General features: G+C 43.1%; 1 protein-coding gene across 1 annotated transcript; it reads right to left on the reverse strand.

Moving 5' to 3' along the window:
• Window positions 1-5,928: 5,928 nt before the first annotated feature.
• On the reverse strand, window positions 5,929-17,906 carry hapln4 (hyaluronan and proteoglycan link protein 4). The gene is made up of 5 exons (XM_072660102.1): window positions 17,831-17,906; window positions 16,571-16,691; window positions 13,509-13,871; window positions 12,253-12,555; window positions 5,929-9,419 (listed from the first exon to the last, which is right to left on the reverse strand). Exons 1-5 carry the CDS (start codon window positions 17,834-17,836, stop codon window positions 9,052-9,054), a joined length of 1,161 nt encoding a protein of 386 aa, XP_072516203.1. The 5' UTR covers window positions 17,837-17,906; the 3' UTR covers window positions 5,929-9,051.
• Window positions 17,907-17,949: the final 43 nt, after the last annotated feature.

The raw sequence follows: 17,949 nt of genomic DNA on the forward strand, positions 1-17,949 counted from the left end.
TTTGAAGGCCACAAATATCACCAAACGGTGCCGAGCAAAACTTTTAATGTACATTTACTTTAGAAACAAGACAGAATAAGAAACGCTGACCAGTGTCTTCTATTAACCATAAAACCGATAACCCTTTAACTTTGGCTACGTCATGCATTCTAACATGAAAACAAGTATTAGAGATTAGAGATTCCGATTTTCTGTGTGGAGAGGCTTTGGAGAGCACTCATTTGGTCATGTCAGAAGTGATCTGTTAACGTAACCTCACAGTTTGTTTTTCATTAAAAACACACTTTTTTATTCAACCTGCTTTAGCTACCATCAGCCGTCCTGAGCTGTTTTTATCATCACCGGCTTCCAGAACATGCTCTGCAGTGAATAATTCATTCCACACGTATCTCTGAATACCAATCCTTTATCTTGTCGGGGTCCCCAGTGTTTGTGCTGAGTTATGGTATTGATAGTTTTCATCAGCCTCTGTTCATTTCTCATTTCCTGATCATCTTTCTTTACACTCAAGGCGGAGGTCAGGAGTCGCCTTCAGAAAACATGAGATGCCCTCCTGCCGGCCTGCTGGGTTTGCTTCCACCCCAGCGTGTCATAATCTAAACACATTAAACCTGATGACAGTTTACCCGAGATGAACTCGGGCTCTTCCTCTGAAAGCATGTTCTGCAGGTTAATACTTCACAGAGAAGCTAAGCGCAAAGTCAGGGCTGCTGGAGAGAAACGCTGAGGCTGATTGATGTGTGCACGACTCCCTGCGTTCCAAGGACGCTGCGTCCTCATTAAACATCAAGCTGTGAAGTTAGGTTAATGCCGCTCGGAAAAGCCGAGAGCCAGACGTTCCCCCGCTGTATAACTGAATCAACACACAATACAGAGCATTACTACAAACTCAGCGAGGCCTTTTCTAGACAGAAGAACAGTTAGTCAGTGTTGTACTCTTAGCAGGACGGTTTCTGTACAGCAGCGGTGGTTCTCACACCTGTCCTCAGGATGGATTTGTGCTCCAACTGAAAACACATAGGAATAAAGTAAAGGTGCTAAAGAACGGTCTGTAACGGGTTCTCAGTGGATTTTGCTGATGATTTCTATACATCACAAATTATGATGTTATAATGTGTAAATGACTTATATATGACTACTGTAACACACACACAGGAGGCCTATTCTAGAACTGCATGTACATTTTAAGTATGGAAAGATTTGACTGATTAGTCAACTTTCCCAGTTCATGTCCATGTGGGGTCTGAATAGGGAGAAGCTCCACATATGGATGCCCTCCATTGGATCAGGAGGGGTTAAGCATGGACCCCATCCGGGTTGTACACTGCATATCCCTAGATGGGACCCATGTGAGATAAGGGTGGGCTGTACACATGTACAAGCCCACTCAGAGCCCATGTCCACACTTCACCCATGTGAGCCCCACATGAGCACATTGCCTGGGTTTGTTACTGTCCAACTTACTGAATAAGGGATTCCCTCAATATCACATTAACAGACTTAATTAGTTAATTAATATACTGTTGATTTATTCTCAACTCTGTATACAAAATAACAAGAGAAAAGGTTTGACATTTCTCACGGCCTTCCACATGTTTCCCACCAGAGGAAGTGACATCACTGAACTGTTTGCAGAATTTATGCAGTTTTACATTTTTTACAGAAAATAGATATTCTATACAACTGAAAAAAAATGATCTTATTTAAATTAATTAATTATTAATTAATTATTTGTTTGATGTAAAATTTAAGTTAATGTATGAAGGGGAATGAGGGGAAGACTGGTGAGGTCTGAGAGTCATTTAGTTAATATGTGTATCAATTCTGCTTCTGGTAATATACATACAAAAAACATTGCATTATTATTTCAAATTGATCCAATAAATATTAATTGGGGGGAGAATAACCAGGTTTATGATGAATGTGAAATGTGCCCCTTATTATTAATTATAGTAATAATTAATCATTAATTATAGTATTAATTATTATAATGACCTGTATTTATACATATATATAAAAGACATCAATGTAAATAAGAAAATGCAAATAAAAGGAACCAAAGGGAACATTTTCTGAGCTGCAGAGCACAACGTAAGCATTGAAACGGGTCTTTCAGCTGTCACGGTTCTGCTAAAGAAGCCCTGAAGAAGGGCCTGTTTTTAACGGTGGAGGATATATTTAACCACAGAGGGCTTACAGCTTCTGGATTGTCAGACACGAAATTCTAAACAGCTTCCCAGCAGTTAACAGACAGCCATGGCCAAAAATGTGGCAGCGGTGTCATTTCAGAAAATAAGGGCTGTCGTGTTTTCGGCTGCGGCTGCACGGCCAACTCAGAGATACGAAACTGGCAAGGAGTAACTTTCTCCTCAGCTGTGGAATACGATTATGCAGCCGCTTCATAAACAGCATGTGATTCAGTGCTACCCAAAGGTTAATACCCATTCTTAAGCCCATTTATCATTCCAACAGAAACTCTGATGAATAGAGCAGGTCCGCTAATCCCTGCAAGTGCAACTGCATTTAACAGGATAATGATGTTTGTGCAGATGGTGAGTCCTCCACCGCTAATAGCTTTTAAAGTGTGACATGCAAAGTAGACAAAAAAAATAACAGATAAATGGCGAGCATCCCTCTGCTCTTGCCATTACAGGCTGGCACAGGCTGGCATGTTCTTCCGGCTCCTGGTGCCCAGCGTGCCGTTGCTGTGGGTCTGTGGCTGATGATCCGGAAATCTTCCTTCATTAAGCAGCTTAGTGTATCTTCTGTACAACAGGATTTTCACGCCTCGCCGGCTGTGGGGACAGCCAGAATATGTGCGGAGAGGACTGTTTGCGCTGGTCCGGCGCCATCGCCTCCGGGGAGAGATCTGCCAGGCTAATGCCTAACCTTCATGGCACATAACAGTGTTGATTTACGTAGGTGTCACGAGTCAGACTGCGCTCTTCTTCGCTGCATCTGCAGTTTAGCTCAGAGGCCTCGGTGACTCACAACTGATGTATATGGGGTTTTGCGAAGAGTTACTGTCCTGAGAAAACCTCTTATTTCCAAATGAAAACTTTATACAAGCCACCAATAAGACCATTTATCTGTACATGCCCGTCAGCCGTAACATTAAAACCACTGATGGTTCTCTGGTTCCAGTGGCTCCTGTTAAGGGGTGGGTATATGATAGGCAGCAAGTTCTAGACGACTGGGTCAGAACATCTCCAGAACATCATGCAGGTCTTGTGGGGGGTTTGTCGGTATGCAGTGGTCACTACCTTTCCAACACAACCAGTGAACGGGCGACAGGGTCAGGGGAGCCCAAACCTCCCCGGTGCTCATGGAGGTCCCGCCTCACAACTTACAGGACTTAAAGGATCTGCTGCTAATGTTGTCTAAGTATTCTTGGTGCCAGATACTATGGCACACCTTCAGAGGTCTTGCAGAGTCCACACCTCGACAGGTCAGAGCAGTTTTGGTGGCACAAGGAGGATCTACGCAATATTAGGAAGTGGTGTTAAAATTATGGCTGATTAAACTGACACATAAGACTACCAACCATGAGGGGGCGCTCAAAGAGTGAAGTGAGTTATACTCCCCAACTGTAGGGGGAGCCCACGAGCAAAAAATACCAATTCTCAAAAAATGCTGCTTTAGACAGTCATGTTTAGTGAACCAGTGATAAAATGCTTTACTGAGCCCAGTGATGGCCTGGTTGTCACAGTGACGTCTCTGGGGCTTTCTAGCCAAATTGTAACCAGCCACCTATTCCCTCCCCAAATGAAACAGGCTGTGCCGCTGGGCCTGCTCGTCTTCTGTTTTTCAATGGTATCAAAAACAAAACCAGGGTCAGATGGGTTCATCTAAGAGCGATGTGAGACTCTACAGCTGAACAGAAGGTCAGGCCATGTTTGTAGGACGGCATTGACTAGCATACGACACATAGCCTCACTTTTCCCCTCTGGGTTCTGACTGCAGCAGTGTGAGCTCCCTGTTCTGTGAGCTTCTTGGGCCGTGTGAATGACCTGCTCGGACCAGCAAAGAGTTTGAACGGTTTCATTAACCTCCTGCTTTTCTTTGCCACCTCAATCTCAGTCCGTAAGCACCTCGCTTTCTCTTGATCTGCGCTTCTGACAGCTTCCAATTGGACCGAACAGCGGGGCTCCTGTTCCAAGAGAACGCGGCCCAAACAAACAAAGGAGCGAATCCTCTCTGCTGGAAGCGTTCTCAAAGACATCTGATGTATGCAGGAATTCATTATCTATAAAATGCTCAGTTAGATGTTTAACACTTCAAATTACCTCTGAAGCTTTGTACATTTAAACGTTTCCGCTCGAGGGAATTTCTCTTTAAACAGTTTAGCCCATTACTCTCATCTATGAGTGTTTCTAATTCATTATGTATACAGGGCATCTTTATTCTCCAGTAGAAAGCCCTACGTTTGCACAAAGAGAGGGATGCATTACTGTTTTATCAGCGTCTAATCAGCATTGGAAAGATATTCAGAAATGATTTATATATTACATATTGCTTATTTATTCCACTAACATATGAATCACTACAGTATCTGCAGTGCTCCTAGCTGTAAATACTGTACAGTAGATTATGCAGCAGAATCAGATCCATCTACTGCACCCTGACAATCAGGAGAGGCCTTCACCTTGGCCATGTCTTTATGGGATCTTTTGTGTTACTCCCTGTGAGCCTGTATATCTTATTGTATGTGGGCTCCCGAGCCTCCTGTCAACAGCTGAGAAATGGGACACATATGGAGACTCGTGGCGTCTGATTCAGCTCTATTTACCCTCGGGGTCCACTCAATTGTTCCAGGGTCACCTAATTTCACTTTATGCTGAGGGAAGAAAAAGAACGACCAAATAAAATGAAAAGCCACACTCTCAGGACCAACATGTCACATCAGCTCACGCTCACTGGGGCTTTTCTCTTTCTTTCCCTTTGTCTCTCCTTTTACCCTCAGGCAATTTAAGGTAGTACTATATATATATATAAACATATAGATTCCAGTGCTGCAATATTTTACCTTTGTGTGTAGAGATTCACATTATGGAAAAGAATTGTGTGTGTGTGTGTGTGTATATATATATATATATATATATATATTTGAGAGAGAGAGAGAGAGAGAGAGAGAGATAAATAGATAGATAGACAGACAGATAGATATAGATATAGACAGGTAGATAGATAGATAGATAGATAGATAGATAGACAGACAGACAGACAGACAGATAGATAGACAGACAGACAGATAGACAGACAGACAGACAGACAGATTGGCTAATTGTTTTTGCTCTGCTAGTATTTGGCTCTAGTTCAAATCTAGTTGGTAACCCCTATTGTAGATTGTGGCATTAAGTGACATTAAGTTTTTTTCATTTTCCAAATAAAACATGCCACCTTAGTGAGTGAGCAGCTGTTGATGAAAGCTTTATGCTGTGAAAACTGAAACCAGCCCACAGATTCTTACACAAATGTGATTAGAAAATGCCGCAGTGTAATGTATGGATTAGTCTCTGGACTTTGATGCATCTCAGCACTCTCTAATGTAGTGTGTAATATCCTTCCAAACAGTAAACAATAATACTGAACAGCAACAGAGCAGAGCGCAGTAACTGTGACCTGGTTTAGTCAGGTTAATGAATCCCTAACTCTCCAAATTCACAAGGCCTCATTACGAATGTCGCTTTTGATATGACAGTGACACGTCTGTCGTTTTGGCCCTGCAAACAAATATTCTCAAGTGTTTTCCAGAGCTGTAGACGCTCTCGACACTGCAGACAGCTCCATGCAATTTGCCAGAGACAGAATGAGCCGCTGTCATGCTTACTAACAATCAACAGCGGCAGTTTCAACACTTTCTCATTATAAAAGTTTGGTCTGTTTACGAGCAGAACAGACACAGGCGAAGAATGAAGAGACAAACGTAAACAGGTAAATAACTTTAATCTAAAATGCATTGTGCCACATCACAGTTGAATGGATAGTGCAATTGTTGACCACTAATGAGGTAGTAAAGCAGCAGCATTATGAAAGGCAGTCGTCGACTCGCTGGGATAATTATCTACCAAAAAAACATGCTTCGAGTTATTGCTGTCAGGATTAGGATCATCTAAGTATTGAAAGCAAAATTGTCTTAGCAAGTAAAATACTCTTAATCTAGTCTTAATATCTGATATTTCTCATTTTAATACCGTTGTACAAATATTATTATTAAGATTATTCAACTTAAGACTTAACTTATTTGACTTGTTTAAAGCCTGGACCACCCTACAGGATTTTTCAAATATTCCAAACACAAGTGACCCCCCACATAATGACATTTTCCTCAGCCCCACCATGCTAGCCTACATAATACAGGCATAACCACGCCGCGGGTTCAGCACTAGCGCTAGCGCTCGCTTGTCTGCTCCGTCAGTCAGTCATGCTGGCTAAGCTGCAGAAGCTGTTGTGCTAATGATGGCTGCTCTGGATATGCATGGTTTTCAGATGGTGCCAGGTGCTGCTGGCGAGTTTAGTGGTGGTGTTTAGTGGAGCTTGGACGGTGGTCTGAAGGTCAGGACTGGCGGAAGCAGCAGACCCTGTAGAGGCGAAACTTTTTGCTGGGGAGGCTGAGAATTGACATCTGCTCCACCCTACAGAATACTGAGTCATAAACATTTACCATTTCTCATATTTCTGATTGGACTGGATTCTAGACACTGCAGGATAATCTGGGACACCTTTGTGATTGTTGGGAAGAGCAAGTCAGTCTCAAATGATCTGATTATCCTGTAGTGTGGGAAAGGCATTAGGAGATTTGACCTGCTGAGAGGGTCTTATTCCACTGGCAGATCATTTAGCTTGTTTCAAACACTGCTTCTTAACAAAAGTTGAATTATCTGTCATTTCCTGAATAAAGCAAAATGATCTGCCAATACCATAAGACACTTATAGTTGATACAATCCTTTAAAACAATTAAAAATACGTTCATATAAGTTAATAAATGTTAAATAATATTACTACAATAATCTTAAAATTAGCCATATCAGATATTCAGACTACACTGAAGAGGATTTCACTTACTAGGATCTCATTTGTGCAGTGTACTCATAAAAGGTGCTTGTGTCTACAGTCAATCACTGTGTGCATAGTAACTGGCAACTGTACTACTGTGCAACTGCACACGACTGAACAAAACAGGGCAAAGCCATGCTGTGCCAAGCCGAGCTCATGCTGGCACCTGACTGGAGCTTCGGTCCTCCCTCCTCTGTCATCTCCATCGTCACCAGGCCGGCAAGGCCGCTGCTTAATGTGCCACATTCATTACGGGGTGTGCTAAATTAGCTCTCCGACTGACTCATGTGCTAATTAGCGCAGTGCTGGGGCTTTCACTGAAGCATTTTTCTTCTTGACACAAAGAATAAACAAGACACACAAAGTCTAAAGCCCGCCAGCTAACAAATTTTGGTTTGGAGAGCATTTTCTGAACGTTACAGCGTTTGGTGCTTAGTCTTCTGGATGTTCTTTAACCGTAATCATTATCAACGTTTCTTCCAGAGGTGTCATTAGACTCCGTTTACTGGGGCACGTACCTCTGTAAAATGCTGCCGTGCCCCACTAAAATAATGATTGTAAAAGTCAATTTTTTCCTGGATTGCTGAGCAGAACTACAGGATAGGCCATGTAAATTTACTACAGATACTCCATTTCCCATAACGCCCAAGTGTTTTTCCAAAAGCATGAGTAGCTAGCATTTAGTCAGAACCAGTTAATTTAGTTTGTATGGATCAGAGTAATATACATTTAAAAGAAAGTCAGACAAGCTAATAATAGCTCTTTGTGGTATGTTTTGGTTAAGACCACTTATAACCGTATAACTTACCAACAACTGCTACATATTAGAATGAGAATTTCCCCACTGCGGGACTAATAAAGGACTATCTTATCTTATTAGACCACTGAAGCAAAGGCTTTAATTACATCAGCAAAAGCATCAGTTATGTTAGAATAGGCTTTACTTATACCAGCTATTAACAGGAGCATTGATAACACAAGGTTGCAAAATGTGGTGTGATATATCCAATATAACAGTAAACTACTGATTTTAAAAGCCTGGCTAAAATGAATTGATGATGCAAAGACAAAATCCGAATTTCACATGTAGTTTTATGCCAAAAAGGAAATATGTTATGCATGCTTGTGACAGTAGTAATAATAATAATAACAATAATAATAGTGGTCATAATAATGCTACTACTACTAATGATAATAATTATATTAATGAGTCTTAATAACATTATTACTATTATTCTTTATGATGGCAGTTTACTAATAATTTAGTAGGCCTTTATTATTTACTGTGTGTGCCCCAGTACAACACCTGGTCTAGAAACACCCCTGGTTTATTCTCACAGTTGAATATGGGCTTTGGTCGTTTAAACTTTTTTTTTAATTATCAGTAAATTTAAAAATATTCTGTGTTTAAATAAATGCTCCAGTTCTTTAATTTGATAAACATTTATGTCACATTAATTTAATATTCTTTAAGAGTCTGATTCTGTGTAGTTTTAGAATTTGTAGTTTTGTGAATGTTACAAACTTCAAACATTTCCATAAACTGGTAACCGTTTGCCTAACTGGAAACCTTTTATTAACGTCATGATGCAAACCTTTATTACGCTTTCTCAGATCCCTCCTGGAGTATTTCATTTCTAGGTTACAGGCTAACCTTCCTCTAACCTTTTCAACTGTATGTAAGCTCAGCCCCACCATGCTAGCCTACTTCCAAAAGGCGCTAAAGCTAATGAGCTGTGTTTTGCAGGCGACTCAGGCTAGGCTAGGCTTTGTAAAGAAAGTAGCCTTCTAGCTAAACTGCTCTCTCTTCAGACGTGACTGACGTCTGATTTCAGCTGAGAGGGTGAGATAACACGGGCATAACCACGCCGCGGGTTCAGCGCTAGCGCTAGCTTGTCTGCGGTTGTTAGCTGACCTGCTCCGTCAGTCAGTCATGCTGGCTAAGCTGCAGAAGCTGTTGTGCTAATGATGGCTGCTCTGGATATGCATGGTTTTCAGATGGTGCTGGTGCTGTTGGCGAGTTTGGTGGTGGTTTTAGGTGGAGCTTGGACGGTGGTCTGAATGTCAGGACTGGCGGAGTTCTTGCGGAAGCAGTAGACCCCGTAGAGGCGAAACTTTTTGTCGGGAAAGCCGAGGTTTCGGACGCCAGGTTCTGCGCCGCCACATCGAGCACGAGGGTTGACAATGGGGTAGCGGATACTGCCATCTTCTACCCAGCCTGCCTCGCAGCGGTCCAGCAGCTGGAACTTCCAGGCGGCATACAGCTGGCCCACTTTAGCCATAGCCGAACCGTCACGCTGACAGGCCTTCACAGCTTCGGGGTAATTGACCTTCTTGAAGCGTTTGAGGAAGTACACCTGGCCTAAAATAGGCACAAACAAACACACACACACACACACACACACACACACAGAAAGAGAAAAAGCCTAGTAAACAGAAAAGACCTTCACGAGATTACAGCGCTCCATACCTCGGCCTGCCAGGCAGCAGAATCAGAACTGTGCTTGGAATTTCCAATCATACAGCACTGCAGAAGCCCAAAGCACATCCCCAGCCAAGCAAGGCGAGAGCTCTCCATCAAAACCGACTACAAAACGCTTGTGTTTACTTCTCGCTATCAGAAAGTGACTTTCCACGGCCCGGAATTTCAGAAATGGGATCTTGATTGTGAAGGCCACTTCAGTCGCGATGAAGCAAAGCTCCGTTTCATCCGCAGGCCTCGAGCTGAAGTGTGTTTATACCTGAGACTAGACAGAAAAACTGATTGTCTCTACTAAAGACCTCTATCTCTCCACATCTCTGAGCCCACCCATCAGTGATGTGTTTGTGAAGGTGGCCGCTGGCTGCTCGGAGGGATATTGTCTCATATTTCCCAGAGGGCCATTACATAAAGGTCCTCCAGCTGGAGCGTCAGCCATGATCGCCCTGGTTGTGAGCATTTCAGGACAAAATGTGCTGTGTAATAAGTCATTTGAGGATGTAATGAAAAGGCTGTTATCTCTAAGAGAACTTAGAGAACCCTAATGGTGTGACATAACACAGAACTCGTCTACACATTAAAATAAAACATAGAGACACCCTCCCACACACACACACACACGCACAAACACACACACACACACACACACACACACATATATACTCCCAAACTCACACTTCACCCCAAACCATAAATGAATTTGGCTCTCCTCAGAGTTTACTCTCATTATTCCTACACAGTCACGATCTGACTCTGCTCCCAGGCCGCCATAATAAATCATATTTTCCCACCAAAATTTGATTTTGAGAATTCCGCTGTAGCAGATGCATCATTCTGTCAGCGCTGCGTTGGATGCGTGGCTCTGCAAGCTCTGTGTTTCTGCAGGCTCTTTAATCAGCATCTGCCTGCAACCTGGACCTCGCTGGCACCGCCGCAGCTTGGCGAGCGACTATCAAAGGAGCGGCGATGAAAGCAGAAGCAGGGGGCCCTCCAGCTCTTTCAATAAGAGCCAAATTAACAAAAGTCGGCACTCGTCCACCTGCCCGAGGCCTCACAAGATCACAGGGGGAGGCCAGAGACTCTCTGTAGCCTGAGGCCGACCGCAGGGGTTAGAAATAGGCAACAAAAATGATCAGTGCTTTCCTCAAAATCACTTAATTTAAAAAATCCTTTATTTTTAAATGAAATGATGTGTGGCTTTATATCTGTACCTGTTAAAAACACAGTCTGCTGTGTATAAAGAAGAGTATGAGCTGTTCTTTACTCCAGGCTTTGCTCAATGCATTCAGCTACTAGACGTCACGCCCATTGCTGACACAGATGTGCAAATGCACACACACACACAGCTGGTCTAGTCCCTGTAGAGAAGAAGTACTGCCAATAGAATAGGACTCTCTGGAGCAGATCAACATCATGACCCTATTGGCTCCATGCTGCCTAATGCCATGCGTGGGCTAGAGGGGTATAAAGCCCCCCAGCATTGAGGAGCTGTGGAGCAGTGGAAGAACTGTGCTCTCTGGAGTGATGGTGGAGGAGCTCCATCCAGTTAAGAGATGAGTTGGGGTGGTGATCATCCAACATCCTTACATTACTAACATTCTTGTCACTGAATGCAATAGAGTGGTTAAAGCTATGGGTTTTTAATCACAGGTTGTGAGTTCAATATCACTAGTCCACTGTGCTGCAACTGTTGGGCCTTGAGCATTGGATATTTTTGCTACTGGGCTCCCTCTACAGTTGAGAAGTATAATTCATTCATCCTTTTTCTGCTCTGCTGTAAATACAAAAAACGCTTTGAGTGCCCCCTAATGGACAGCTGTACACATGCATTTCTGGACAGTCTGAGGGATCCAGAAGCTTGATCTGGAGGTGGAGCAGCATGTGGGCTGAGGGGGTAGAGTAATACTACAGGATTTCACACTAATATGACTCTATGGGTTCTGCAGCATTACAGCAGTTCTGGAGAGAGGTTCTCCTCCTGCAGCTCCACCACCAAACCCCCATAGTGCAGTAGCAGCAGCATCCCGGCCCAGAGTGGGAATGACGGAGATGCCGTTCCAGTCAGTGGAGAATCAGCATGATCCTGAAGCTGCTGATTTTGGGTAAAACATCATGGCTGACTCTGTGCTCTGATGCTAACTTTCCGAGTTGGGATTCGTGTTGTACTGAATGAGTATATTAACAATAATGGTTAATGAAGTTAAATTGTATTTAAATTGATATCCAAATTCCAAATTCCTTTCATTTTAATTTAGAGCTATAAGGTTCACTTAGCAAACAAACAATAAAAGTCATTAGTCATCTGTTCAGTAAATACATGCTCTCTACATCTGCTCAAACTACATCCAGGTCTTCATCGTTTGCACAGAATTGTCTATGTGATTTAGGAATCACATTGACCTACTGCTGTTATACTAAATGTAGGTCATGACTTGGTCACTTGCTGCCCAAGGTGGCTATCCCCAGTGTTCAGCTACATGGTAAGGTTAATGTTTATCGTTCACAGTCACACAGCATCCTAACTCACCTCACCCTTACCAAGCAAACCGGCACCACCTTACAAAAGGTCTGGATGTGGTTTGAGTAGGATTGAGAAGTGTGTGAGAAGATTGGGGTCACTACTGACTTCTATTGTACCTACGCTGGCCACATGCATAGCTCCAACATCTAAGCTAAAAAAATACAAAATTGGACATCAATGAATGCCTGCACTCACCGTTGAGCTTCGAGGTGAAGCAGAAGGCGTCGTAGCGCTCATCCTCTTTGTGTCGGTAGCCGTAGTTGCGGACTCCAGCAGGGGTGTCTTTGCGGCCACACTGATCTCGAGGGTGTGAGATGGGGTACTGCACCGAGCCGTCCTCCAGCCAGCCGGCGTTACACCAGTCCAGCCCCTCCAGCCAGGCCTTGTGCAGCTGGGCGTGAGAAGCCAATATGGCGTCCTGCTGTTTACACGACTCTTCGGCATCGTGGTAGTTCAGCTTGTAGCGGCCAAGGCGAGGGTAGTACGGGAAGACAACGCCTGCAGATATTACACTGTAATTAAACTCAGATTATCATTTTACTGAAGGTAATTACATTATATAGAGAAGTCAAAAGTTTGGGGACACCTTTTTTCCACTAAACCAAGCTAACATCCAAACATAAATACTTTGGGGGTATTATATATACACTATATGGACAAATGTATTGGGACACCTGTTCATTCATTGTTTCTTCTGAAATCAAATTAAAAAGAGTTGTTGCAGCTTTTGTTGGAGTAACTGTAAACTCTACTGTCCAGAGAAGAAGACTTTCTACTAGATTCTGGAAGTGTTAACAAGGTCAGGATGTTGGATGATGATGATCACCACCCCACCTCATCTCCAACTCCCCAACTCATCCTATTCTAAAGTACTGGATGGAGCTCCTCCACCATCATCATTCCAGAGAACACAGTTCTTCCACTGCTCCACAGCTCCTCAATGCTGGGGGCTTTATACCCCTCTAGCCCACACCTGGCATTAGGCAGCATGGAGCCAATAGGGCCATGATGTTGATCTGCTCCAGAGAGTCCTATTCTATTGGCAGTACTTCTCTACAGGGACTAGACAAGCTGTCAAGCTGCATTTGCTGCATCTGTGTCAGCAATGGCTGCAGCCTAAAGTACCTGAATGCATTTTTATAGAAGTAGAGTCTGAATATTTGGACTATTTGTAGTGCATATTCACCAATGGTGGTCACCTGAGTGACCAAAGTAGTTGGATAAATTGTGGGCTTTGGTGTCATTCCCTGTCGCAGTCATGTGAGTGATGTTTTTCCTCAATATAATCCTAATTTCAGCCTTTAATTTCATCATAGACCAATAATAAGTAATAATGGTATGGTTATAGTAAGCCAACAAAGACCACATGACCAGTGAGCATCCCCAAAGTTTTGATGGGCGATGTATATGATGTCACTTTGACAGAGCTTGAATCAAGCCACGGGCCAAACCTTCAAGGTCTAGACTCACGAATCCTGTGTCATCCTCCATGTCATTGGTGACCTCACACTCGTAGCGACCATAGTCCTGCAGGGTGACGTTGTGGATGATGACCGAGGCATCTCCGGGTCCAGCCTGCTCCAGAGCCACACGCCCCCGGTACGGCCCAAAGGACCGCTGCTGTCGGCCCAGAGCCACAAACACGTCCTCAAACTGAAAAGCATCCGTCACCTTGGTCCACTTGATGCGAATGCGGGCTGGATCTGCGTTCTCTGGCTCGTGGTGGAAGCGGCAGGGCAGTGTGATGGTACCCCCTCGATGCGTGACCACTTTACCTGGAGCGGTCTGCACTATCACTGCGCCGGTATCATCCTCTAAATGCAGAACAGGGGAGGCAGAGAGCAGGCTGAGTTCCAGTTTGGCCCATTTGCAAGAGTGCTCAGAAGGCATAACGGCCTTCTGCTGTTAATGAATGGCATTAGGAAATGTAACCTCGTTTCTTATTATACCACCTTGATGTGACTGAGTTTGCTGCCGCAGGGATAACTAATAAAGCTGATCAGCCATAACATTAAAACCATCGGCATATGTGCAGTGAACAACACTGATGATCTGGTTCCAGTGGCTCCTCTCAAGGGGTGGATCTACATACTAGGCAGTGAGTGAACAGTCAGTTCTTGAAGGTGATGAAGGTGCTAAAGCTGGGAAATGGACAAGCGTAAGTGCTCCGAGGAAGGACAACCAGTAAACTGGCTTGCCACAAGGTCATAGGAACTCACATTCAACTTCCAGGACTTAAAGGATCTGCTGCTAACATTAGTCTTGGTGCCGGATACCACAGAACACCTTCAGAAGTCTTGTGGAGTGCGGGCCTAGCTGAGTCAGAGCTGGGGGACTTTATAATATTATAATATACAATATTAGGAGGATGGTTTTAATGTTATGGCTGATGGTGGGTACATTAGCCTGTATTGTATTGCTGCAGTCCTGCAGTCTGCTTTAGACTGTTTGTATGGTTAGCATGTGACTTCTGGTTAGTCTTATTTAAGCAAGCCAACATGCCAGGATTTCTTTCGGGAGATTGTTTAGACTCCCAGGAGCTGGATTTCATACACACAGACTGCAGGCTTCTCCGTCTTTCAGCCGGAGAGCTCTGGGCAGCCAGACAATGAATCTGCTCGACACTGCCTGAGCTTTTCAGGACAGATCACAGCAGCGAAAATCAGCTCTGACATCTGGTCATTAAAACTCTCCACTCAGTGTCTGTCTGAAATGTTTGTCGCCCACAAATGTTAGCCGATGAAAGCCGAACAGTAAACAGATCCCTGCATTAATTCAGTGCCTGACATCTAAAGAGCCACGGATGTGTTTGGGGAAACGGGACAGAAATTAAAAGCCCATGTCATGGTAACCACAGACCCAGTTCAGGGTAATTTGCAGCTGCCAAAAGACTGTGAACCTCACACTGTGATGGGGACACCAACGCAACCTACATTTACAAAGGCCTATTTTGCAACAGCCGCCAAAGGAAAGACCGGATAGACAGAATCTACCCCTCTGGTTAACCCTCTGGGGTCTTAAAGTTGTTTACTGCATGTGTGCTGCCTTTCAAGACCCACAAACTTGCTCATAAACATGCAGCAGCTCTAACTCGCCCCACATCCTTCATATATTCCACTCGGCTGAGTCTTAACTTAAAACTTATGAGCCATTACAAAAATAAACGAGCACGAAGGATACACAAGGACAGGCCCTAAATCTGTAAAATTATAAAGGCTCTTGGGAGTCATACAGAACACAATAGGTGTGGAATAAAATCACAGTGCATGAAAACCACTAATCACTGCATTATTGTATAGATATGCATACTGCACTGTAATATACTGTATATTACACTAGATCATATGTCTGCGCACATGCTGTATGTACATATTTAGTTTTTGACACCCTTTTACTGTACACATTCATTCAATGAGCCAAATCGATAATAGAATTTGTTTTAATTATATAATTATTTGTTTATTTATTTTGATTTATTTATAAAGAGCTTTGACACATTACATGTAACCCAAGCAGACAGGTTCAATATCAAATAAATTAAAGTGAATTTGTCACAGTGTTCACAGTCATGGTACAGCTACATGCTTGAAATGCATTTATGACTGTCTGATCAGACGGATAATCAAGATATAAGACAGCATGGATCAAATATATAAAAGACTGTAAATATATAAACAAAAAAATCACAAATTAAGCAATATTAAAAATAGGATATATAGCGAATAGGAATAATGATATATACACATAACATATATAGAAATTAGACATATAAGAATGTGAGTGTGTAAAGTAAACTGATACTGCTCAACATTCTCTGCTCTCCATCAATCCACTCAGAACTAACTCTGTCTCTTTAAAGTTAATGGCCGTCCGCACCTCCTGCCTGTTAGAAGACTGACCGCTAGGGTCCCCTCTACCTGCGTCAGACCAGCTGCCACCTACCAGTCTGACCAGCAGCCCCCCCCCCCCCCCGCCTCACCATGATAATGGTTTTGTTTATTATTTGTTATATTGTATTTATTATATTGTATTATATGTGTTATATTAATTAGATAGGTTCAATCTGTAAAATGGCTTTGTCCAATTGTGTCCATTCACAGATTAATGTTTATAAAGCTGAATAATATTGACAGCATTATTATAAAGAAGTAATAAGGAGTATAAACTGTGGCACCTTTAGGTTTAGCATGCTTGATATTTACATATTAAATAGCTCATATTATAAAAAAGAGTTCAGTAATTTGGTATAGTATGCAAACATCTTTGTCTATTCAACCTATATAGTTTTAGGTCTTCCCTTCATGTTATAAGGAGTGTTTAAATGAGGCACAATATAGGCCAATCACAACAGAGCTGCCTTACATATATCAGTCTTAAAGGCACAGAACCAGAATGTAAGAATGTAAATGTGGTTTTTATGTTGAAAACATCTCAAATCTTTATGAGAAGCATAGCTGGACGAAAAAACCCACAGACTTGGATTAAGGTCAGGTCAGTGGGTGAAGGTTCTTACCAAGAACATGCACCACCTTTCTTCTCCCTTTGTCTGGGTCAGCAGGGTGGGGGGTTGTAGGGGGTGAGAGGAGCAAGACTGTGCAGCTGAGCGATGCCAGCCACCACAGCTTCTCCTGGAGCTTCAGACACAACAATAAATAAGGGTCAGAGTGGCTCAATGTTTCAGTACTACACTGTGGCTAACAGTTCATCCAGCTACTTCATCAAGCAACAGTCATATCACCAACAAACACCAGTGACCCCGTTCTATTAGCAGCCATACTAATAACAGCCATAACAGCCATAACCGTGCCTCCACCATTTATTTTGTTTGTCAACGAACCCTCCTGTTCGTAACTCTCCCTAGCACTAGTAATGCTCACAACACTGGGAGGGTAAGGGCTTAACACATGCCTTCTCTGATGCATATAAAGTCAGACACCACCTCTTTTAGAACTGCTGCGGATGCGGCGTCACCGGGTAGCCGACACACTTTGAGGAAAGGGTCGGTTCCCCAGCTCCACCACACCAGCTAACAGACGCCTGTGCCGGAGAGTGATGCAGCGAGCGACCGCCATCTACCCACCCAGAGAGAGCACTCTGATGACAAAGCGAGTGCCTCCACCATGTTTGACATGCTTCAGATCATGACCCTTCCTTTCCCTTTTATGCCCAAGTACTCGGCCCTTGGGGTCCCTTGTATAATGCTCAAATTACTATTATATTAACTATTATAGTATTATATACTATTATTAACCCTTTAGTTAAAGCTCATTATATAATATATATATATACATTTTATGGTATCCAGCTCCAACCATTCTTTCACATTGTATCTGTGTTGATTTGTAAATGTGTGAGAAACAGAAACAGCCAAAGCATTTTTGAATATATATGTCCATCATAGTTAAGCCGCCTTATTACTGGATGTGTATATTTCTTTTATGTGTAAAAAAAGACAAGAAGGAGATCATTTTGTCCTTGTCCTATTTCAGACAATCCCTAACAAGAAGCAGCATAACCATAAATCCTAATAAAGAATATGCTGTATGGATAAAGCCTGTAACACTCAATACTATAATATGCAGCATTTATATGAGCTATGAGAGATCTGCAGAGCTTTGGGAAACATGTAAACAACCAGCAGCACTGCAGTAAAATAACACAGCTGAACCCAGTCCTGCTCCCCTGTCCCCTCAGTGCACTGTCGCATTGGTCAAGGTTATACAGGATAGGCATCTCTTTGCTTTCACGGCGTGCAACGACAATATCAACTTACCATCATCCCGGCAGAGCAGGCTTTACTGAGTGTGTAGTGAGTGTTCCTGAGGTGCAGTGAGGAGGCTGGACAGTGCGTCGCTGTGGTGCAGTTCAGTTCAGTCCGTCCCACCGCCTCCG

The sequence above is a fragment of the Salminus brasiliensis genome, chromosome 17, assembly GCF_030463535.1.
Source record: "Salminus brasiliensis chromosome 17, fSalBra1.hap2, whole genome shotgun sequence".
NCBI classification, from domain to species: Eukaryota; Metazoa; Chordata; class Actinopteri; order Characiformes; family Bryconidae; genus Salminus; species Salminus brasiliensis.